This window comes from Conger conger, chromosome 7 (assembly GCF_963514075.1).
Source record: "Conger conger chromosome 7, fConCon1.1, whole genome shotgun sequence".
Classification (NCBI taxonomy): Eukaryota; Metazoa; Chordata; class Actinopteri; order Anguilliformes; family Congridae; genus Conger; species Conger conger.
This window is the reverse complement of record NC_083766.1, coordinates 42,449,253-42,473,954: the sequence shown is the minus strand read 5'-3', so window position 1 is coordinate 42,473,954 and position 24,702 is coordinate 42,449,253. Positions and strand designations below refer to the sequence as shown.

Below are 24,702 nucleotides of genomic sequence, written 5' to 3'. Positions count from 1 at the left end.
ACCAGCATTATGGATGTGACACCATTGCATAATGGATGTGACACGTCTGCAATGCACATTGTTTGACGATCTACTTCCCAATCAAATTTTATTACAACACATTTGTTGTCATCTGAAATTGTCCTGAATATCAGTTTTGACCCTGAGGAAAGCTTCTTCAACAGAGCTTGGACAGCACATCTGGAAACCCCTTTCTGCCTTGAAATCTCTGCCTGTGAGAGACCTTGCTGATGCAGTATAACTACCTTGTGTCTTGTTGCTGTGCTTAGTCTTGCCATGGTGTATGACTTCTGATATTAAGCTGTCTTCAGCAACCTCCCCTTGGAAGCAGAATTTGGCTGTTCCTCACCCAGTTTTAACCCTCTTACACAGCTGTTTCTGTTTCAGTTAATGATTGTGTTTCAACCTACATATTAAATTGATGATCTGACTGTGTGCCTACAAAATCCCTGTGTACCTAGAAGAATTGATACTGGTTTGAAGGCTAAGGGTGGTCAAACCAAATATTGATCTGTTCACTCACTTTGCATTTTGGTAATTGATAAAAAATAACCTAATAACATTTCTATTTTTGAAAGCATTCTTACTTTACAGCATTTTTTTCACAGCTGCCTAAAACTTCTGCACAGAACTGTGTGACATTATTAGGCAACTTGCGTTCACTATGATGCTTTTATTGCTACTTTCGTTTGGCTATGTAAGCCGTTAATTATTGTTATAGTATTATAGTAAGCAATATCATTACTTTACGTTGTGTTAAATAAAAACGGTTTTTTATATATTATCCATTGTAAGATTAATCTACAAGGCCCAAGTCCTTATCTTTGTTGTATTCTTAGCAATTGAAATTGCACTTTGTTCTACGTCGCTCTGGGTAAAGCGTCTACCAAATGCCTACAATGTAATGTGACTCATCACCATGAACAATGGACACGAACGATTTTGCAGGTAACATAATTATTGACCGTAATAATATCAAAATAACAATATAAGAAACCATTGAGCGCAAGGAACTCAACCCATCATAGCAAGTTGAGTCAATCACAGCCGCATATTCGCATATTGTGCCTGTGTAGCAGGGGCTTGCAGTGTGACGTAAAATCATGCCGAGAAAATTGTAATGAAATACATCTTAGGTCATTGTCTGTGGTCCTCAGATAAAAAAATCGGTTGCTGTACAGTAATTAATTCAATGTGAAGAAATTTAAGTTCAAAAGTACAGTCCAGAATAATATAATTTGGCCAGGGTAAATTCGTAAATTCGCTTTTTGGCACCAGAGGCTTACAAATCTGCAATACCTCGAGTAACCACGGGAGCTTGCGATCTTCTCCGAGAACGCAATCCCAGGCCCCCTGGTTTGGGGACGCAATTGATCACATGACCGTTTACTTCCGTGTTTGATTTACGAACTAACTTGTCCACAAGTCTACAATTTCAGATACAGCCCCGTTTAACTGTAGTACACAGTTTAATGCACAGCTTCAGATTTTTGCATGCCACTTCAATATGTTGCACTTTTAATTTTAGTGATTGCGCCATCAGTTGTAGTTAGTCTGGAGCCCAATACATAGATCAATTTTGGCTTGTAATCAGCCAAAACGGGCATTTAAAACAATCCTAGAATGGAGCTGTCCCTCATTATGGTTCATAAAAAGTGACAACCCTAATTGTTAACCATCAAAATTCGTGTTCCTTAGTAGTTAACATCGGTTCAATGAGTTTTTCTCCAGAAGAATGTCCTTTATGATTGTGGTTGCTTCTTGACTATGCTGGAGATTGGAACACTTTGATTGATGTGAATTGGCCCAATAATTATAGAGAAAATGACACATAACAACGTCCCTGCGCTGGGAAGACCATGTTAGCTCACGATGGTCCGAACACCGCTATAAGCCTGACCGATTCGTAGTCTCTCGTTACCAACAGCTTCCCCACCACAATGTCACAGTGGAGCACTATTACCATGTCACTGCATGCTAAAATGGATCACGTATGTGACGCGTGTCAGGTTTTTATGAAAACGTTAGGAATTACACTTTACTCAAAGACAAAAACCAGCTGATCTGGAAGTATTTTTTAAACTATTGAAAAAATGAAAGTTGCACTGTTCCGAACATGGTGAGTTTACGTTAGCGAGGCTAAGAACCTATGTCTATTTAAGCTAACGTTAGCTAACTTAGCATCAAAAACAAACACCAACACGAGTAACGTTAGTATTGTTACAGTTAGCTTGAATTCTGAGTTTGTATACAGCAGAGGTTGTGCGTTTAGCTAGGTTTCTTGCGTAACGTATAACGTTACGTTATAATAACATTTACAATCATCATCGTCGTCATCATAATCATCATCATCATCACAGACATTAGGTAACTTAAGTGCAGCTCGCCTATCTAACTTACGGACTGTGTTAACTTGCAAACATTACATACTAATAGTATGTGTCTTAGGAAAAAAAAAAAGTATTGCGCAACAAGACCGCTGGCGAAGGCTAACTCACCATTTTCTCTGTGCACGACGACAGCGGGTCGTCGGTCGTCGTTTAGCTAGCTATATCCGTCTGGTCCGAGAAGAAAGCTCCAACGTCTGCGGACAGTCGGGACTCAGAACGTTAGAACGTCCTCCCTCCCTCTTTCCCATTATCTGCCCGTCCCCGCCGCCCCGGTTGTTGTTTTATTTCCGTTTATTACTTGAAATAACGTTATTTAACTAATAACGAGTGAGCTTAGAAACGAATATTCTTTACCCGGGCTATCAAGCTAACTTGTTACCCACGTCCGTGTTTACTGTTTTCCACCGCACTGCGCAGCCGTTCAATTCTTCTTCTTGTGAGTTTACGGCATAATAACCACCAACATGCGTATTACTGCCCTCCATAGGTCAAATGAATACTATCAGTTAATGTCGCCATTCTTTTCACTAAATCCGAAAATACAGGTAACTTTTGTATACAAACTGTATGACTTTTCTTTCAAGAAGTTGGTAGTTCTCACTTCGACCAAGTATATGTTTTAATGAAAAAAAAAAATCTGAAAGTCTGATAGATAAAAAAAAAAAAAAAAATGATGCCCTCTCTGCACACAAAACTAAAAGTATATTCAACATATTCTGTCTCCAGGCTGCCAGTCAAATAGCCCATCGACAGGGATAGGCAACTTTGGTGCCGGCATCTTTGGTGTAGGCTTGGATATGATGTGGTTTAGTCGGTAAGCCCCATTATATAAGAAAGAAATCCTAAAAAATATGTTCAGTTGAGTATACTGTATCTCCAAAAATCTAAAGTGCCAGTTCAGTTATAGCATCCTACAAGAATAGGTTGTATGGAGTAACCACATCATACATTTATGTCAATAGGATATGCCATTGCTTTATAATACAGTCCCCTTAAAAAGTATTGGAACGGAAAGGTAAATTCCTTTATTTTTTGCAGTACACTGAATACAACTGAGTTTGACAGATCTGAATTTCAGCTTTTATTTCCTGGTATTTTTATCTAGATACTTAGAACACACAATTTTCAAGTGAGAAAAAGTCTTGTAACATGTGACTGACAGGTGTTTCTTGTTGCCTAGATGTGTCCTGTTCGATTGATTGGTTAAACAATTAATAGTTCTGAATGTCTACTCTTGGTTTTAGCACGTGAAGATGGCATTTGTGTTAGAAAAGCTAAACCAACATGAAAACAAAAGAGAAAAGAAAGCCCTTTTGAAGCTTAGAAAAATCGATCAGAGCCATTGCACACACATTGGGGATATAATTTTTTGAAAAAGAAAAACTGCTGGCGTACTGAGCAACAGACATCGAACAGGTCAACCAAACAAAACAACAGCAGTTGATGACAGAAACATTGTGAAAGCTGAGAAGAAAAACCTCAAAACATTAGTCAGTGACATTACAAACAATCTCCAAAGGTCAGGGGTGAAGGTATCTTATTCAACCATTCAATAAGGACTTAGACAGCAGCAATATAGAGACTATACCACAAGATGCAAACCACTCATCGGAAGGTGAGATTACAATTAGCAAAGAAGTACAGAGATGAGCCACAAAAGTTTTATGGACCGTTGAGACCAAGATTACCCGCAACCAAAATGATGGAAAGGCCAAAGTGTGGAGAGAAAAAAAGGGATCTGCTCATGATCCAAAACATACAAGCTCATCTGTGAAGCATGGTGGAAGAAATGTCATGGCTTGGGGTTGCATGGCTGTTTCTGGAGTCGGCTCATAAATCTTTATTGATGATGTAACGCATGATAGTAGCAGCAGGATGAATTCAGTCTACTAAAACATTGACACACCAGAGGCCATATTCTTTTAAGATAACATAGATAATATACACTCACTGAGCACTTTATTAGGAACACTATACTGATACTGGGTAGGGCCTCCCTTTGCTCTCAAAACAGCCTCAATTCTTCCTGGCATGGATTCTACAAGATGTTGAAAACATTCCATTGACATTCTGTTCCATGATGACATTACATTCATTACAGTCATTTAGCACACTCTTATGCAGAGCGGCATACAATAAAATGCAAATCAGAACCAGGGACAAGTGTGTTAAAGTCTCTAGAGCACAGGTGTCAAACTCCAGTCCTGGAGGGCCGCAGTGTCTGCTGGTTTTTGGTGTGCATCAGCACGAGAGATTAAGTCTTTCATTGGCTAAAGAGTCCACCCACCTTGTTCTCAAGGACTTAATTGGCTGCTGATTGAAGGGAAACCACAAATACCAGCGTATACTGCAGCCCTCCAGGACTGGAGTTTGACACCCCTGCTCTAGAGGAAAGTACAGTTCCAAGTCCTAGAGTGATCACATTGATAAAACCTGAACCCTTGAAGAGTACATCAACTTTTCAAGGAGCATACCACGGTTGGCAGCTAGAATACCCCAAATACTAAAATAATTATAAGTGCAATTATAACCGATAGCATACACATGGTTAGTAATAGCAGTGAGTTAGGGGGGGAAGGTGCAACCTGAAGACGTGAGTTTTCAGTCTGTGCTTGAAAGTGGTCAAAGACTCTGCTGCTCTGACATCCACAGGAAGGTCATTCCACAACCATGGGGCCAGAACAGACACCAGTCATTACCGAGAAGTACTGGTGTGATGAGGGGGAGGTGCCAGGCATCTAGAAGTAGTGGAACGGAGAGGTCTGGCTGGTGTATAGAGTCTGATTAGCATTTGGATGTATGCAGGGGCTGATCCCTTAACTGCCTGGTATGCAAGCACCAAAGTTTTACATTTGATGCGAGCCATAACTGGCAGCCAGTGGAGGTCGATGAGCAGGGAGGAAAAAGACGAGCCGCTGCATTTTGGATCAATTGTAGGGGTCTGATGGCAGATGCCGGGAGGCCAGCCAGCATAATATTGCAGTTGTCAAGGTGGGACAGGACTATTGCTTGAACAAGGAGCTGAGTTGAGGAGGTGGTGAGGAAGGGACGGATTCTCTGGATGTTGTTCAGGAAGAACCTGCATGCTCGGGTCACCGCCACAATGGTCTCGGAGAGGGACAGCCTGTTGTCCATCACCACGCCGACACGATTACATCACGCAATTTCTGCAGATTTGTCAGCTGCACATTCATGCACACATTCTACCACATCCTAAAGGTGTTGTATTGGATTCAGATCCAGTGACTGGGAAAGCCACTGAAGAACACTGAACTTTGCCATATTCATGAAACCAGTTTGACACAACTTTTGCTTTGTGACATGGTGCATTCTCATGCTGGAAGTAGCCAGATGGGTACATTGTGGCCATAAAGGGACGCACATGGTCAGCAACAATACTCAAATAGGCTGTGGCATTCAAGCGATTACTGACTGGTATTAACGGGCCTAAAGTGTGTCAAGAAAACATTCAATTACAACACCGCCACAAGCCTGGACCGTTGACACAAGGCAGGTTGGGTCCATGGATTCATGCTGTTACCGCCAAATTCTGACCCGTATCTGTATCTGTATCTGTTTTTATGCATTGCACGGCTGCCACAAGATTGGCTGATTAGATAATCACATGAATAAGTAGGTGTACAGGTGTTCCTAATAAAGTGGTGAGTTACTGAGTGCAACTGTTTTCACAACTATGAATATTCATATACCTGAATGTAAGATTGAGTTGTAAATATATGTTTCTATATCAATAAAATAAAAAAATACCTACTACTATTCATAAATAGTAAAATAGATAGCCAAGTAGTTGCTTAATAGGGGGCGGGTCTGTATCGGCAAGTTAAAATAAATAGCTAGGCCTACTATAGTGGGAGATACAGGCTAAAAAACATGGCATGCTATGGCTATGCTTCGCATATGTAACATGTAACCAAGAATACAGCCCATTGACCACTCAAATAGGCTAGCCTATAGGATAGACTAGAGCTATGCAGCTAATAAAGTGTCAGCCTCTTACGTGTCTGGCAGCTCTTAAAAAATTTGTGGAAATGCATTTATACAGATACATTATACACATTATATACGTACACACATTATATGAAAACAAAACTGGGAGGCTACGTGCACTCAACTAGTCTATACACTCCAAAAAGTATTCTGTCTCCAGATTTTATTTGGTATTTTATTTGGTGTAGCCTCTGAAGAAATAAGAGCATGTATCCAGTAAGACCTCTGTGATCAAGTTTTGAGGTGTCCTGTACACGATTCCAATTGTGAGCAGCATAATGAGAAGCTGCTTTCCCCAGTTCTGTCTTCATAAGACTGATTGGAAGTATTGCAGCATGACCCTGAGAGCAAGAAAAATATCTAATCTAAAACATAAGCTTAAAAAAAAAGAAAAAAAGAAGACGCTTGTTTAATAGTGCCTTCTAAATAAACAGCGTGGACCGATAATGTCACCCTTGTTGTAAATCTATCTATCTAGGGCACTGTGCGGTAAAAAGGAATTTTAGGACGCCGCGAGCATGAAGTGCTTGAAAGTGGTTTTTTTTCTATCTAAAGTTTGATCCAAAGGGGTGTCTTCACATTTCTAGGCTACATTTGCGGGTCAGGCACTCTTCACATTAAAAATTATCAAAGGACAGCATGTGTCAAATGTGCTGTGACCAAAACGGAGGATAACAATTTGCTTGTATGCACATCTGCCGGTATGTAAACAGGTTGGGACTTTTCATGTTAAGAAGAAAATTTTACAATGTGAGGTAATTTTAGCTTGCTTATCAACTCACTGAGAGTGTGTTCCTATTTGTTCCACTAATTCATTAATCAACTTCAGGGCTCCTGTCTCTTCAATGGTTGATCATTCAAACCATACTAACACTCTCATACAGGTATATGGGTAAGGTTGGAAAGTGATTGATTTATAATGGAATGCCCTTTTAAGGGAATTGTAATTTGCTCAATTAATGCAATAATTATGAATTGCCTATTAATAGCTGTAATAAACACACTAATTATAAGTATATATTAAAAAAGATAACATTGTGTGTCTTATTTTACCAATAAAGAAATGCAATACTTTACCATCAGATGCTACAATTTAATGTTTGTTGACAACAAATGAAGGCTTAAAATGCAATTATAACAGTTAGGCTAAAGCCTAGGAAAACAATCCACATTTGCCACACAAAGGGAAACAAAGGTTTATGGTTTCAAGCTTGGTGGGGATCTTCATCTACCAGTTTCCTCTTTCCTGAGGGTCCAGGAAGCTCAACCTCTGTCTCGCACCAAGAGTTTAAGTCAAAATCTTGGATGAGGTTACATTGCTGAAATTAAAGATGAGCAAAAGGACCTCAGTATGCTGGCTTCCCATTTAAAAAGCATTAATTTACCTGAGGCACTGAATTTGCATTCTCTCTTAGGTTTTAAGTTACAAGACATAAAATCAACCTTGATTTTCTCTGTTCCATTTCGGGTGGAATGTCACTACTGCAATTTAATTGCAAGTGCAAGTTTGATGTAATATTAAACATAGCTTACAATGCTGTAAATCAGAAAATTAATGCATTGTGTGTGTACTAGAGAATAAATTATACTGATCAGACAGCAAGCTTTCTGAAGGGAGGAAGGATGAGAATAAAAACACATACCTGTCTGGAAGACTTGATTAATGTTGCAGTACGCAGACCAGAGTATGCAGAACCTGACTTCTCCATGCATTCCAGGAGGATCCGGGTCCGAGGGACATGACTCCATGATAGCCCCAATCCAGCCTTCAGAATCCCATTACCATCTCTGGTCACATGATTAGTCAACTAATCAAAAGACATACATTTTTGGTCATACCTTTTTTCATCATTCCTGTGTAACCAAATTCCAGCACTGATATTGACAATTAGAGAACTAGCGTAAACACAGGACATATGAACAATGCTCACCAGAACAGCAACATTAAGGTCTTTCGCAATTGTTCTCAACTCTCCTGCAACTTGCATTATTAATGACAGACCTACAAAAAAAAAAAAAAAAAAAAAAAAAAAAAATGAGAATACGCTTAATACGCACGTCATTGTGGTTACCAAGAAGTAAGAAGAAGACTCCAGGACATTGGATGTGAAATTAAGCAATGAGTTTCAGATTAAAGTGCCTTAAATTGCATGGTATTTACATCCATATTGGGTGATCCATGTAGGAATTACAACCCCATTTTATACATTTATCATTTTAGGGGACCCAAGGTAATTGGACAGTTGGCTTCTCAGCCGTGTCTGATCACGTATCAGAAAGCTTTGAGTATCTAGTCTTGATTATATTATTTTGATTGCCTATGGAGTGTTATTGGTGTTTGTCAACATGAATGAAAGTCAAGGAAGCCATGATGAGGCTGGAGGGAAAAAAAATTAAAATTAAAATTAAAAATTAAAAAAAGCCAAGCTAACACGTTTTCGGTGGACCCTGATGGGGAGTATGTGTGGCAGAAACTATATGGCATGACCCATGCCTGTCAGCACCGAAGTAGAATTGAACCATCTCTCACTGCAACGTCACTGGTTGCAGACTTACTTCCTTCATTGAAGCACTTCCATCTCAGTAGGCTACTTATATTACAACAGAAGATGTAGGAAGGTGTCCCACCCACACCTAGGGGGAAGGTCCTTAGGCCCCACTTCTACATGTTCAACTGATGACGCAGCCGCAGGGTAGCACATTAATGCAAGGGTGTTTAATGTGATTTCTTACATGAAACAGACAATCAAACATACATGTAACAAAACTAATCGTTTTGTATAGTACTTACGGTGTTCAAATTAAAAGACCACCATGTAATTTTAACTGAGACGCTGATATTTTTCACTGGACTGCTTGCTTCTTTTTAACTAACCAGCATGGACTTGAAGTGAAAGCGTGTTTGCTCTGCCATCTTGTTACAACTTTCCGAATCTCCGGTACCAGACCATATGACGCAAGTACTGTGCTGGCCTTCTTTTACATGTGCGTTTCAACAAGGTATGTCAGTCAGTCCATAACAGACAACTGTGATTCTCGACTGGTCACTACCGGGTCCGGCAGAAACAGGCAAAAACAGATGCTAATCATTAAGAGAGTACTGGTGATCTCAGCAATCGCAAACGACATGCCTGGCTGTGGGATGAAGCACAATGATTTGAGGCATTTGGGCTAGCATCTATGGCAGCCATACATGCTCAAACTATAACACCCCAACAACCATGTTTCACAGATGAGAACGGATGCTTTATTTATTGGGCAATTCCTCTTAGTTCCTCCTACTCCTCTTGGAAACTTTGCTCTTGCCATCATTCTGATGGAAGTCAATCTTGGTCTCATCTGTCCACAAGAGCTTTTTCCAGACCTCACTATTGGTTTGCATCTTACAGTGTAGCCTCTGTAGATATGTTTAAGTCATCTGCAGACAGTAGTCACTGACACATCCACTTCCTGCTTCCTGAAGAGTGTTCTGATCTGTAGGACAGATGTTTGAGGGTTTTTCGTCATTGTGGCAAGAATTCTTCAGTTATCAACTGGCAAGGTCTTCCTTAGCCTACCAGACCCTGTGCAATTACTGGACTCACCAGTGCTCTCTTCTTAATAATGATAATAACAATAGATTTTGAGCACCTTTCTCGGACCCAAGGTACATATACAGATACTAAAATACATAGAATCACAGAACAGCAGAAGACTAGAGAAGAAAGTTGAAGGAGGGAAATTGTGTGATGGGAATGTTAAGAAAGGGTATGAGTATGGTTGTGCTGGAGGAAGATATGGGAAGATATGCATGTTCCAAACAGTTTTTTTGGGTAAACATATTGTTATATATGACTATATGTCTCTGACTTTTTTTTTTTTTTTTGCTTATCATCCCTCTGGTCGTCATGTTGCCAAACGGCAATAACAGATTCCTATGGCACAAGCCTATAATTAAGACTACATCCTGAAAGGACCTAGGAAGTGATTAAATCCACCTGATTAATCTGAATGAATTTCTGCTAAAATTAGGAGGAGGGCAACAACTAATGATAGCTAGCGAGCAATCTAACACAGCCACACATTTTAGATCAGAAGACATGATAAGCATAAAATACTTAATTCAGTTCATTTTGATGTCCATAGAGATAACGTTACTTGACTTGTTAAGAGATCTCTAAATCTGATCAAAATATTAGTTGACCAATGTGGCAGTTGGCATGTGGCATGCTCATGTTGACATAAATTGTTGAAGAATATATTCATTAAAAGTGATAGATAGGCTATATAACTGCTGTGGTTCAGCTGCAATAATGCAGTTAATGTAGTTTGCTAGCTTGGCCAATTATAAAGCTAAGCTAAAGTCATTCATACTCATGTACTGAAGACACATATATTTAGATGACAAATAATCAATTTGACCTGAACAGGTCAAATCGCTAAGGCTTTGTTGTCAGCCAGTTATTGATATAATTGACAACAGCACACAATGTCAGCTTTGCTTTATAGCTAAGTTTTCTTTATAGCTTTCTTAGCTGGTTAGACCACACTCACGGCATGTAAGCTGAATCTATAATGGAACTGGTCAAAGTTGGCTATGAATGCAATTCAATATTTTACTCTCCACACCGTATTTCATTGCATTATGTAGGTAGCTTTGTGACAAAGAATTGATGACGAGTGTTAAGCAGCTAATAACATGCATCTACATATCTCAGAGAACACTGAACTTTCCATAATCTGCGCAAAGATTTACTTAGCAGAACAAAATACAATATTTCAAACCCTTACAAAAAAAGTACAGTGGTTTTGTGTTTCATTTGGCACTTCTGCCTTGCAAGATCTGCCGGGTGATGGCAAATCCCCCCCACAGTAATTATTTGTTCACACAACCACCACCAGGTGGCATATGTGAGCGCTCTAATCTGAAATACTTTCAGGTCCTGACAGCAGGGGGGCAGCTGTGCCCTTTTTCATCATGAGGAGCCTGCATTATAGACCTGAGAAGTCGGTTTCTGGAATACAGTACCAAAATACTCACCAGAGGGAAACAGACATTTGAATCAGGGTTATGTTTTGTTTCGGTTTATACACAACTCAGATAAAAAGTTTATTTTAAAGGGGTGCAATTTTGTCAGCAATGTCTCTGTCAGAATGTGAACAAACAAGCCTAGTGGGAAATCAAGCTATGAACAGTTTTCAAATGAACTACCAGCTGTTTCAAAATATAGCTGGTCAGAACACATTGAGTATGGAGCTGGGGGTGTACTATGAAGCGAGATTAAGTGGTTAGTGAGCTAACCTAAGCGCTAAACTTGGGTTTTCTGCACTACGAAGCGGAGTAACTTTAAATTGGGGTATATCGCCTAGACAACATATGCTGTGGCTAACCTGGTCCGGGGCAGGTTATGTTCAGGACAGAGCAATAGAAATAGAGAGTTGGCCTGGTTGTATTCCTATGACCAAAAAAAACTGCTATTTATGGTGACAAAATATGCATAGATTTGCCATATATACATTGCATGGCGACCTACAGTATATTTGAGTACGCAGTTACATCATTCTTGTAAAAACATAAATAAATTACAACTCACACAAATTGAAAATGGTTTTTCCTTTTCCACATAAGACCAGGCATAAAATTCTGGCACTGACGCAAGACCTCTTTGTGGGACGCTGCCAAGAGCCCATTGCCGACTCAGAGATGGGCTGTTTTATTAATCTGGGTGCAGCATAGCTCAGTAGAATTGATAGTAACTCCGCAATTACTGTAACCGCTAGCACGGTAAACTTTGTATTGTCGAATACTGCATTGCGATAGTCTGTTCGAGAGAATATTAGTTAGGCCAGAGCAATTGCGCAAGCATTCTCCTGAGCCCTTTCTTCTCTCATGCTTAATTTCCTGCATGCCCAAACCTTCCATACATAGCTTATAATACACAGTCGGTCCTTGCGATCGCTCACAGATCTAAGACTACCTGTCTAAGTGCATCTTAGCTGTTTGAAACCAGCTTAGATACTTGCTATGGTTGCGTCATTTCTTTGGATAATGTTGTCAGTGTCTATTTATTTAAACTATTTTATGAAGGCAACTTTTTCACCCAACTGGGTATTCATTTCTCAGAATATGCTGACGTGGAACAGCAGAAGATTTAATTTTCAAACTTCCTTCTTTGGAAATTTCAATTAATTCTTCCTGTGACCTCAAATCAAGACTACTATCATTGATTATAGATTCAAATGGATTTATGATCCAATTAAGATGAGCATTGTCGAGCTTAGAGGCCAGACGCTGTCTGCCGTGATGCTGGATATTGCAAGCTGGAACATTTAGGTAATTCCTTCATCCAGCTTTCTCTCCCAAAGTCAGATTTTTTGCACAAATGCTCAAACTTTATCTTGCAAATTAAGTATGTTGAGATTCGCAGCCCTGCTTGTTCTGATAAAGGGCATTTAAAAGGTGGAATATGTCTGACATTCGTTTGAAAACGCCCCTCAAGACAACCAGCGGACGTCAGAAGACTTTCTAAATTGGCACCAATGTCATGGCAAAGTTTGGCAAACATTCTGTGTTTGAGGGGACGTGTTTTGATACTATTGACAATTTTAACAATGTCTTGAAGCACTTGTTGCAATTCGTCCTCCATTCATTTGCCTACAAGTGCTTCATGATGAAGCATGCAGTACGTGCCCACAGCATCTGGAGCTTTGGCCTTTATTACTGCTACGACTCCGCTGCGCTTGCCTGTCATGGCAGCAGCGCCATCCGTACACACCTGCACGCAATGAGACCAGTCAATTTAACTTGTCTAAATGAACTTGTCCAAAACTCCAAAAAGGCCTATTGTCCTGCCCTCAATTTCTTGACAGGATAGAAGCTCTGTCGAGGACCCGGCCCTAGGCCCCCCTGATGAGAGATTGACGTGGGATGGGTTAAGAAGGAATGCATTGTTAACCCCTCGCACACGCCATCGAGGTGGTAGTAAGAACTCCCGTAAGAAGAAAAGTATGTGGTTCAGAGATAATGAGCAGCCATACTTGTCAGTAGAGGAGTCTGAAGTCGGGGGACTTAGATTTAGGGTTTTAAGGAGCAAGGTTAAAGTTCTGACTGAGAATACCCCAACCCTACAGGGGAGGGGCACAATGCCTGGCTAAAGAAAAAAATAAGGAAAACGGAAGGGACGTCAATACCGAAAGAAGATTAAGAGGCTTCAAGGGCCTTCCTGATTATAGCACAAATAATTTATCGGATAGATTCAAAGGACTGACTATAGAAGAGTTGGAGGATGATTTACACTCAGCTATTGGCTGGATGTCCTTTGTAGATCCCTTAAGGCGCCGCGGAGAGGGGCACCTGAAGAGTGTGTTGAGATGGTGGAGGGCACTAACTTCTGGCTTGGAGAGAGTCCAAGGAGAGATTATGACAGGGAGACAAATACCAGTGATGAATAGGTTCATTAAAAATTACATAAGAGCTAGTGTTTTTCCACTCGTATATTAAGATGGTGGAAATTCCCAAACCGGAGGGGCACATGAGATAAAATATTGGGGAAATTTCTTTTGAGGTATAAGAAAATGACAGTGGGAAAAACAGAAATAATGAATATGGTCATTAAAAAACAAGTTACATAAGAGATAAATGTCTTCCCGCTTGAAATATTGGGGACATTTCTTATCAAAAAGGTACACTTTTTTATGCAAAAAAAGATATATAAGGAATAAGCTTTTAGACCTTAGGATGGGATCTTCAATTTTGCTTCAGAAGATATCTACGAGCTGTTGAAGAGAGAGCAACGCAAGACAGCTGTAGTCAAGCTGGAGTGGCGCGCTCCCTCTGCGCGCCACTCCAGGATCTGGATATGGAGAACAGAGTGATGTACGCGGTGCGGACTCAGCCCAAGAGTTGTGGCAGCGGGACTGATGTCGAAGAGGTGTTCATGCGCATCCCTCATGATACAGAAAAGCTGGTGACAGAGTTAAAGGGCTTTTACGACATGCTTGGAGCCGTGAACTGCACCTGGAGGCCAACAGACGGGACGGGACCCCCGACGTGTTTGAAGACATACCAGTGCACATCCCATACAACTGGCAGGAGAAGTACGAAGTGCAAAGTCACGTCTTTCGAAAGTCTGGGTCCTGATCCTGCCCCAGATTCCCAAACCAATGCAGCTGTTCAAAGAGCTCATCAACAGCAAGGAGGAGGGATCAAATCCCGCAGAAAACGAGCTGGCTATATTTAGGGCATGGGTGGTAATTATAATCTATATTACTTGTAAAAGTAGGAAAAGTAGTACATAGAAGTAATACATTATAAGTTTCCTTTCATTTTTATGTCTTTTATTTTTTAGTAAGATACTATATACGATATAAATAAGTAGTAGACTTTAGGGATGTTCGTACCCATTGTATTAATGGAAGTTCAGTAGCTTTTATCTCCATGAAGGGGGAGCCATAAGATAAGATAAAGGCCAAAGAGGATGATGGATATTTGAGGGGTGTACCTTGATTTTTAAACATCATAGGTGGAAAGGTAAATTAGAAAGAGCTAAAGGGGTATATGTAACTTGCATGTGATCAGCAAACTGAAAAAGATGATATGTACACTGTAATCTGTATAACTCTATTATTTTGATTGATTATAATAAAGTATATCTTACTATAATCATATGTGATAAAGATTCTTTAGAGGAATACATTGAATACAGGACATCGAATACCAGATTTGCATCACACCCTTCACTTCGAGACTGGGCTGGAAGTTCAGTAGAACTTACCAGGGCTCCAGGACGTTCGGAGTACTTGAGTTTGTCCCCGAGACACCTCATGGTGAGGTACTGCTCGTGGAAACGTGAGGTCTGAGCTCGGCAAGGGGTCCGTGGCTCACGACAGCTCCTCGACAAACTTTTCATCTCTAATAAATCTGACATAAACAAGAAGCTGTGCTGCATTAGCCTGTGCTCTCATTCAATTGTAATGCGAAGAAGGGGCTATCCTTTACCTGTTCAAGTAGTTCCTCTGTTACGTCCTCAGCCATGTCCAATATTTGTCTAAACATTGTATTGTCTGACAAAGGAAGTGTGTCAATTTTTCAAGCAGCTTCCTCGCCTAGCAATTCCCAAACGATATCCTTGGTCGTCGGTAATATGAAGTCTTCCCTATTTGTGTGGGGTTTCTTCACACAGGCGATGTGATATGATGCCAAAAAAGATGCCTTCAATGCCTTCTCTGAAACTGTCACGGCTAGCTAATGTTAATGCGTTCAAGCTGCTTCCTTGACAATTCCTTTCTACCACAAAAAGATAAGCTTGAATATAATTCAAAGACACACTTTGCCATCTTGATGCAGCTAAGCTTGAACCAGCAATAAGTTAGCCATGCCGTTTCTCACTAAGAAATGTTCTCTATATCAGCAAACAACTCTGTTTTACTGTTTACAATGTCGCTACGTGCCACTGGTACTGGCTATGAGTTAGCCGACCCTCTTTCCAAAAGTCAGATGGTTTTCATCATTGGTTTTAACGGATTTCGCCCCCAAAAAAGGACAGTTCGGATTAAACCAGATTTTGCTCAGATTTAAAAAAATTTCTTATTGATGTTTCTCTGCCGTTTAAATGTCCATGGATTTAAGATCTATTATGGATTTGGTTCTCTTGATCATTGCCGTTTGTTGTGTGTGCATTTTGAAAGAGAGCATAGTCACAGAGAAAATGACATTAACTCACTTTTACTAATAAACTAAGCAAATGCCAAAGACTCGTTTTTGCAGAAAAAAACAGCGAATTCCTTAACTTGGGTGTTACTCCCGAGGTTGCTGAGGAATAAACGGTTCAGCTTCAGCTAACTACTCACAATTAGCAACTACGGCCCTGGAATTGAAAATTACTGTGTCTCTCAGCTATGGTTAATGCAATTTTAGTCTCATTCATGTAGTCGTTCTAAAATGCATAGAAGTTGAGATCACCCCATGTTTGTTTTGTCACCGCACATAAAATAAGGAAACGTTGTTGCTAAAACAGTGGACAGTGGTATCGGAAAATAATTTATAGAAATTGAATTATTAGTTTTATTACTTTTACTGTTAAAAATAATTGGTTTAAGGGATTTAAGGGATTAAACAGGATTCCTTAATATTTTTGTACTGGAATGACTGTCATTATTATGGCAACGTTAGCTCTATTTCTTGTACATGTCACTGTGCGGACATCATAAAATTTTCATTTGAAATAGTAGGCGCAATGTATCCAATCTCCTGGAATGCACAATAATTAATTTGCATTATTATAACCAGATTTCCACCAGTTTTTTTAACATTCATAATCTAATTTTCAACCGTTTTTAAAAATGAAAAAAAGAATAATAATAATAACAGTTCCCGATTTAAAGTAAATAAATAAATAAAAAATAAGTTCAGACTGCAATTTAAAATCCGTAAAACAATGTATTTGGGTCTAGTAGTGGCATAGAAATGAGGATGTTGTTCACGTTGGCTCATCAGTATAAATATTAACTCAATGTTTAATAAACAAATGTCTGTTAAACATAAGTTAGCTAGCCGACGTTAGCTGTTGATATTTGCTTCTAAACCGGATAGGGATGTAACGTTACAAGCAATATATTATAAGACTCATGCAGGGAGGGCAAAATTCAGCTGTGTGTGCACATGAATTCAACAATGCCTTTCTCACAGACAATGTAGTTTGTCCACTTTTTTACTTCACAGCTAGTGTGTTGTTGGCCTTTACTGGTCCCCATATGAGGTTAGCATGATGCAGCTAGTTGGGGTGATCCGAGTACTGGTATTAGACAGGTACCATTACGAATTACATCAGTGATGAATGCGTAACAAAGTTAACACTCCCTTGTCCCCCACCCCCCCTTAGATTATTCAAAATTACTGCCTGCTGCCATTTTCCTCACTTCTCTCTTGTGCATGTGAAGACACTGTTGTCCGATTAATGCAGTTAATATGCTGTACAATTGCAGTACAACTGCAAGGCCATATATAATTTGTGATAATAAAAAAAAAGTACTTGTTTTATAATCTTTGTCTTTTTTGTCTTTGTCTTTTTACTTGTTTGTGTTTTAGGGTGGAGTAGGCAATGTAGTATGTAGCTATAGCTAGGTCCATGTGTGGGATGATGGGAGGGGAGGGAGCCCACAGAAATTGGAGTTTATGACTAATAAAATGGATTGTGTATTAACCATTCAACTGTTTTGCATTATTTTCTAAAATTTACGTTTCAATGTTTACAATGGCCCTATAGATACATTCTTGTTGTGAAGTGTAGCAATGCGTTGAATTAAAAAATTACAATAAAAAAACAAATATATATATATATTTTTTAAGCTACCTAATGTTCATTTCATAGTAGGCTATGTTTTGATAGTAGAACAGAGACTGTATATTTTCCATCGATGATGCCAAAGAAAATTTACGTTATTTTAATGTCTTGCTGGGTAATGGAAATGTACCTGAAATATCTAAACGTAACTCTGCGATGCAATTCGTTTATGATTAACTATTAATGTGTTAGCTATTATAATGATGTTCTGTGGAACAAAGACATACTGTACAGTGGGCTCCAGAATTATTGGTACCCTTAATATAAATAAAAGGCTGTGAAAAATAAACAACATGGATAATGACCTATATTTTATATAGGTCCCGTATGCATTCAAGCATATGGGAAAACTATATTTTTATATATAAAAATATTTCAATACATTTACTCTCATGTTTCAATGTTTTTGATTTAATAATCTAATTTCTTCTGAAAACCACAGGTCCCAAAATTATTGGGACTGCTAACAATTATTGTACATAAATTCAAACCACGTGAAATTGGCAATACAATTTTAATGAAATTAGTTCATCTCAGTCTAAAGCACGGGTGTACAACTCCGGTCCCCGAGGGCTAGTCTGGGTACTGGCTTTTGTTCCAACAAATTGCCTTGTTTTTAATTTGATGACAGCTCTATAAATTACCCTGGTTCAAGCCTGTGTTTGAGCACAGTAAAATCATTAGGACACTTGCAGCCTGCAGCTGTAGCCGGTACTCATACACGTCACATAAGGTATGATTTGAGTCAATTAAATAATCAAGATGTGCACCCCTGGTCTAAAGGAACTATATTGAGTCATCATTTCCTGTTTCACTAAAGTAAAAAAGTGAGGTAACAAGCATGCAAAATCCCTTGGTCATCCATCAACATGGGAAAAGCCAAAGAACTGTAAATTCAGAAGACACAGATGGTAACTGACAATCATAAATCAGGTAATGGATACAAAAAAAAATGCATAAGCGGTTAAACACACCACTTAGCACTGTACAGGCAATAATAAATAGGGGGCGGCCTGTAGTGTAGTGGTTAAGGTAAATGACTGGGACACGCAAGGTCAGTGGTTCTAATCCCGGTGTAGCCACAATAATATCCGCATAGCCATTGGGCCCTTGAGCAAGGCCCTTAACCCTGCATTGCTCCAGGGGAGGATTGTCTCCTGCTTAGTCTAATCAACTGTACGTCGCTCTGGATAAGAGCGTCTGCCAAACGCCAATAATGGAATGTAATGTAATGTAAACACATGGAGTGGTTGCAAACTTTCCAGGAAGAGGATGCAAGTGCATATTATCCCCACGGATGGTAAGGAAGATGGTGAGGGAGGCCAGTAACCCAAGGTTTGCAGAATTGCAGAGATTAATAGTGTTCCTGGGGTCACCAACCAAAAAACGAAAGAAAATAAAAAACATACAGTGCATCCGGAAAGCGCTTCACTTTTCCCACATTTTGTTATGTTACAGCCTTATTCCAAAATGGAATAAATTCATTTTTTTCCTCAAAATTCTACACACAACACCCCATAATGACAACATGAAAGAAGTTTTTTTTTTTAACTTTTGCAAATTTATTAAAAATAAAAAACGAAGAAATCATGTACATAAGTATTCACAGCCTTTGCTCAATACTTTGTTGATGCACCTTTGGCAGCAATTACAGCCTCAAGTCTTTTTGAATATGATGCCACAAGCTTGGCACACCTATCTTTGGGCAGTTTCGCCCATTCCTCTTTGCAGCACCTCTCAAGCTCCATCAGGTTGGATGGGGAGAGTTGGTGCACAGCCATTTTCAGATCTCTCCAGAGATGTTCAATCGGATTCAAGTCTGGGCTCTGGCTGGGCCACTCAAGGATATTCACAGAGTTGTCCTGAAGCCACTCCTTTGATATCTTGGCTGTGTGCTGCTGAAAGATGAACCGTCGCCCCAGTCTGAGGTCAAGAGCGCTCTGGAGCAGGTTTTCATCCAGAATGTCTCTGTACATTGCTGCATTCATCTTTCCCTCAATCCTGACGAGTCTCCCAGTTCCTGCCGCTGAAAAACATCCCCACAGCACGATGCTGCCACCACCATGCTTCACTGTAGGGATGGTATTGGCCAGGTGATGAGCGGTGCCTGGTTTCCTCCAAACATGACGCCTGGCATTCACGCCAAAGAGTTCAATCTTTGTCTCATCAGACCAGAGAATTTTGTTTCTCTGCCATGTGCCTTTTACTAAGGAGTGGCTTCCATCTGGCCACTCTACCATACAGGCCTGATTGGTGGATTGCTGCAGAGATGGTTGTCCTTCTTTAAGGTTCTCCTCTCTCCACAGAGGAACGCTGGAGCTCTGACAGAGTTGGCCTCTTGGTCACCTCCCTGACTAAGGCCCTTCTCCCCCGATTTCTCAGTTTAGACAGGCGGCCAGCTTTAGGAAGCGTCCTGGTGGTTCCGAAAGTCTTCCATTTACAGATGATGGAGGCCACTGTGCTCATTGGGACCTTCAAACAGCAGAAATCTTTCTGTACCCTTCCCCAGATTTGTGCCTCGAGACAATCCTGTCTTGGACGTCTACAGACAATTCCTTTGACTTCATGCTTGGTTTGTGCTCCGACATGCACTGACCTTATATAGACGGGTGTGTGCCTTTCCAAATCATGTCCAATCAACTGAATTTACCACAGGTGGATTCCAATTAAGCTGTAGAAACATCTCAAGGTTGATCAGTGGTAACAGGATGCACCTGAGCTCAATTTTGAGCGTCATGGCAAAGGTTGCTGCCAAAGGTGCATCAACAAAGTATTGAGCAAAGGCTGTGAGTACTTATGTACATGTGATTTCTTAGTTTTTTATTTTTAATAAATTAGCAAAACTTTCAAAAAAACTTCTTTCATGTTGACATTATTGGGTGTTGTGTGTAGAATTTTGAGGAAAAAAATGAATTTATTCCATTTTGGAATAAGGCTGTAACATAACAAAATGTGGGAAATGTGAAGCGCTGTGAACACTTTCCGGATGCACTGTACAATCAAACCATACCAACAAACTCTTACTGAGCACAATAAACGAAACCAAGTACCTTCAGTTTGCCAAACCTCATTGGAATTATGACTGGAAGAGAGTGCTATGGCCAGATGAGACCAAAATTGAATGGTTTGGCCATACACACCATCGTCATTTCTGGTGGCAAAATAGAATGCATACAAAGACCAGCGCCTCATACCTACTGTCAAATATGGTGGTAGGCCAACTATACATGTGTTAGCTATTATAATGATGTTCTGTGGAACAAAGACATACTGTACAGTGGGCTCCAAAATTATTGGCACCCTTCATGCCTACTGCCAAATATGGTGATAGGCCATTGATGTTTTGCTGCCAGTGATCCAGGGGCACAATTTAAGATCAATGGCACAATGGATTCAACAAAGTAACAGGAAATCTTGGCAGACAATCTGGTCAAGCTAGGAAGCTGAGACTTGGTTGTCGGTAGATTGTCCAGCAGGACAATGACTCCAAGCATACGTCAAAATCCACACAGAAATGGTAAAGTAAAAACCATTTCTAGTAAAAACCAAAAATGTTCTGCAATGGCCATCTCAGTCTCCAGACTTAATCCCATGAAAAACCTGTGGACAGAACTGAAGAGGGGGGAATCCCAAGGATATCAATGATTCTGCATAGAGGAATGGTCAAAAATTCCTCCAAATGTGTTTTCTAAGCTTATCGGAAATTATAGGAAAAGACTCATGGCTGACACCGCCATAATTGAGTCCATCCTCACCTCCTCCATCACCATCTGGTATGCTGCTGCCACTGCCAAGGACAAGGGCAGACTACAGCGTATCATCCGCTCTGCAGAGAAGGTGATTGGCTGCAATCTGCCATCTCTTCAGGACCTGTACGCCTCCAGAACCCTGAGGCGTGCAGGAAGGATTGTGGCCGACCCCTCTCACCCCGGACACAGACTATTAGAAACACTCCCCTCTGGCAGGAGGCTGCGGTCCATCAGGACCAAAACCTCTCGCCACAGAAACAGCTTCTTCCCATCTGCAGCTGGCCTCATCAACAAGGCCCGGGGGACCCCGCACTGTCACAGAACCGTTACAACCATTACAGACACGTTACATCACCTGTGATTAATGTCAACTAGGGTCCGGGACCCCCCACAGACTTTTATCCCACCCCCATAAACTTTATATTTTATATCTTGCACTTTAACAATATTTCACATACCTCGCTTCAGCATCATGTTGTATTGTAAATATTTATTTTTATTAATATTTTTTATTTATATCCTACATCACATTCCACCTTCTTTTATATCTATGTTTCTATTCTAATTCCATAAAGCACACTGCTTTACTGATGTCGGAAAAAAGGTTATGTCAATAACTATTATTAAATAAATAAATAAATATCAAATTTTTTTAGTTTAGTTTTTTTTTTAAGTTTTTGTGCATATTTATCAAGGGAGACCACTGCATGTCCTCGGACTGCAGTTGCATAGTATAATAAAATGAAGTTCCTTGGACTAATAGTGAACCTTGTTAAGCTTACATGAGCATATAAACCAAGTCAGATCACCAGCTCAGTCTGTACCCACTGTAGCTACAGTACTGTGCAAAAGTTTTAGGCAGGTGTGAAAAATTGCTGAAAAATAAGAATGCTTTCAAAAATATAAATGTTTACAGTTTATTTTGATCAATTAACAAAATTCATGAACAAAAGAACTAACTGAACAGAAGAAAAATCTAAATCAAATCAATAATTGGTGTGCCTACAGAACAGCATCAATTCTTCTAGGTATACCTGCAGAGTTTTTGAAGGGCAGGTAGGTTGTTCCAAACATCTTGGAGAACTAGCCTTCTGTGGATTTCGGCAGCCTCAAATGCTTCAGTCTCTTCATGTAATCCCAGACAAACTCGATGATGTTGAGTTCGGGGCTCTGTGGGGGCCATACCGCCACTTCCAGGACTACTTGTTCTTCTTTACACTGAAGATAGTTCTTAAGTTCTTAGTGGCTTTGGCTGCATGTTTGGGGTCGTTGTCCTGCTGCAGAATACATTTGGGGCCAATCAGACACCGCCCTGATGGTATTGCATAATGGATAAGTATTGAGGACACCATTAATTCGGACCAAATCCCCAACTCCATTTGCAGAAATGCAGCCCCAAACTTGCAAGGAACCTCCACCATGCTTCACTGTTGCCTGCAGACACTCATTCTTGTACCACTCTCCAGCACTTCAGCACACAAACTGCCTTCTCCTACAGCCAAATATTTTACATTTTGGCTCATCAGTCCAGAGAACCTGCTGCCATTTTTCTGCACCTTAGTTCCTGTGTTTTCGTGCATAGTTGAGTCGCTTGGCCATGTTTCCACGTCGGAGGTATGGATTTTTGGCCGCAATTCTTCCATGAAGTTTCTGCCAATTGTGAGCTGATGGCACTGCTGGACATCTTCCGATTGCGAAGGGAAGTAAGCATGATGTATCTCCACTAAGTTTCCTTGGCCGACCACTGCATCTACAGTCCTCAGCGTTGCCCGTTTCTTTGTGCTTCTTCAACACAGCTTGAACAGCACATCTGGAAACCCCTGTCTGCCTTGAAATTTATGCCTAGGAGAGACCTTGCTGATGCAGTATAACTACCTCGTGTCTTGTTGCTGTGCTCAGTTTAGCCATGGTGTATGACTTCTGAAATTAAACTGTCTTCAGCAACCTCACCAGAGTTTGGCTGTTCCTCACCCAGTTTTAACCCTGTTAACACAGCTGTTTTAATTTCAGTAAATGATTGCGTTTCAACCTACATATTGATGATCATTAGCTCCAAAAAATACCTGACTTTTTGCAAGTGTACCTAGAAGAATTAATGCTGGTTTGAAGGCAAAGGGTGGTCATACCAAATATTGATTTGATTTAGATTTTTCTGTTCACTCACTTTGCATTTTGTTCATTGATAAAAAATACACTATTAACATTTCTATTTTTGAAAGCATTCTTACTTTACAGCATTTTTTCACACCCGCCTAAAACTTTTTCACAGTACTGTATGTCACACATATCCTGCCTACAGTCAACACTGAATTTAGTACAGTGTTAGAATCCCTCTGTGCTGGTAAACATATTGATCAAATGAAGCCTATTGTGTGCTGGCTGAACAGTAGTGCACCTGACTAGACTCAATTAGAAAGTGATTTCCTAATCTCCGGTGTGCTGTGGGTCTAAAGGAAAACAAAATGGCAAGGGGGACATCCGCCATTTCCAGAGACTCACCTCTGTTGGAAGATGACCCCCTTTATTCTTGCCATGGCCAGCCCAATTGTTCTGCCTTCTGTGGTGGCGGGCTCTCTTGGTGCTTTTGCGAATACTTTAAGTTTTAGTGGATAAAAAAGAAACAAAAGAAAAACCAAGCAAAACAAAATCTTTGGCATGGCCGACAGCCACTACTTGTAAAACTCCCCAGGCGTGGAAGAACGTAGCATCTCCCGAAAAGTGTCAAAAATATGTATTCTCCCCGAATCCGGTATGTAATATGCAGTAACCTTCCCTCTATGCCGTGCTTATTGGTAAATAGCACCAACGTGCGGCAAGAATAAACTTTCCCTCTAAGCCATATCTCTCTGACCGAATTCGGTAGGTGAAAATGACAGTGTAATACTATGTGCAGCAACCTTCTTTATGGTTTTTAAGCTGTACGAAATAGTGAGGATGACCATTTGAAACGTATATGTCTCAGTCCTCACACAAGGCACCAATTATGTGGGGGATATGTGAGCGTGCGTTGCTCGAGCTTCCCAGTGCTGCCCACGAGATGCTGGTACAGGGAAAGTTGTTTCCGGAGAGAGCACTTGAGGACGTGGGTTTTCAGAGGAGTGTTTTAGAAAAAGTTTGAGGAAGAGCGAGATTAGGTAATGTTTCACCCTTTTATAATTGTAGTGCCACCGATGCCCATCCTTATCACAGTATCGAATAAACAGGAAGTCATAGCCGAGTGACTGTCCTACATCA

At 40.3% G+C, this 24,702-nt stretch overlaps 2 protein-coding genes across 4 annotated transcripts in view; both read right to left on the bottom strand.

Moving 5' to 3' along the window:
• tmem248 (transmembrane protein 248) overlaps nucleotides 1-2,789 on the bottom strand; it is a 29,451-nt gene extending 26,662 nt beyond the window's left edge. Inside the window, exon 1 of the mRNA XM_061250127.1 lies at nucleotides 2,499-2,789. Within this exon, the coding sequence (XP_061106111.1) occupies nucleotides 2,499-2,501 (3 nt within the window). The 5' untranslated portion in view covers nucleotides 2,502-2,789. The remainder of the gene's footprint in view (nucleotides 1-2,498) is intronic.
• A 4,681-nt stretch (nucleotides 2,790-7,470) lies between these two features.
• Nucleotides 7,471-24,702, bottom strand: part of rad51d (RAD51 paralog D) — a 42,630-nt gene continuing 25,398 nt past the window's right edge. For all 3 annotated transcript variants that reach the window (XM_061248839.1, XM_061248840.1, XM_061248841.1), the window contains 3 exons: nucleotides 8,330-8,400; nucleotides 8,042-8,206; nucleotides 7,471-7,717 (listed from right to left, as the gene is read on the bottom strand). In XM_061248839.1, coding sequence (XP_061104823.1) covers nucleotides 7,604-7,717; nucleotides 8,042-8,206; nucleotides 8,330-8,400 — 350 coding nt within the window. In that variant the 3' untranslated portion in view covers nucleotides 7,471-7,603. The remainder of the gene's footprint in view (nucleotides 7,718-8,041; nucleotides 8,207-8,329; nucleotides 8,401-24,702) is intronic.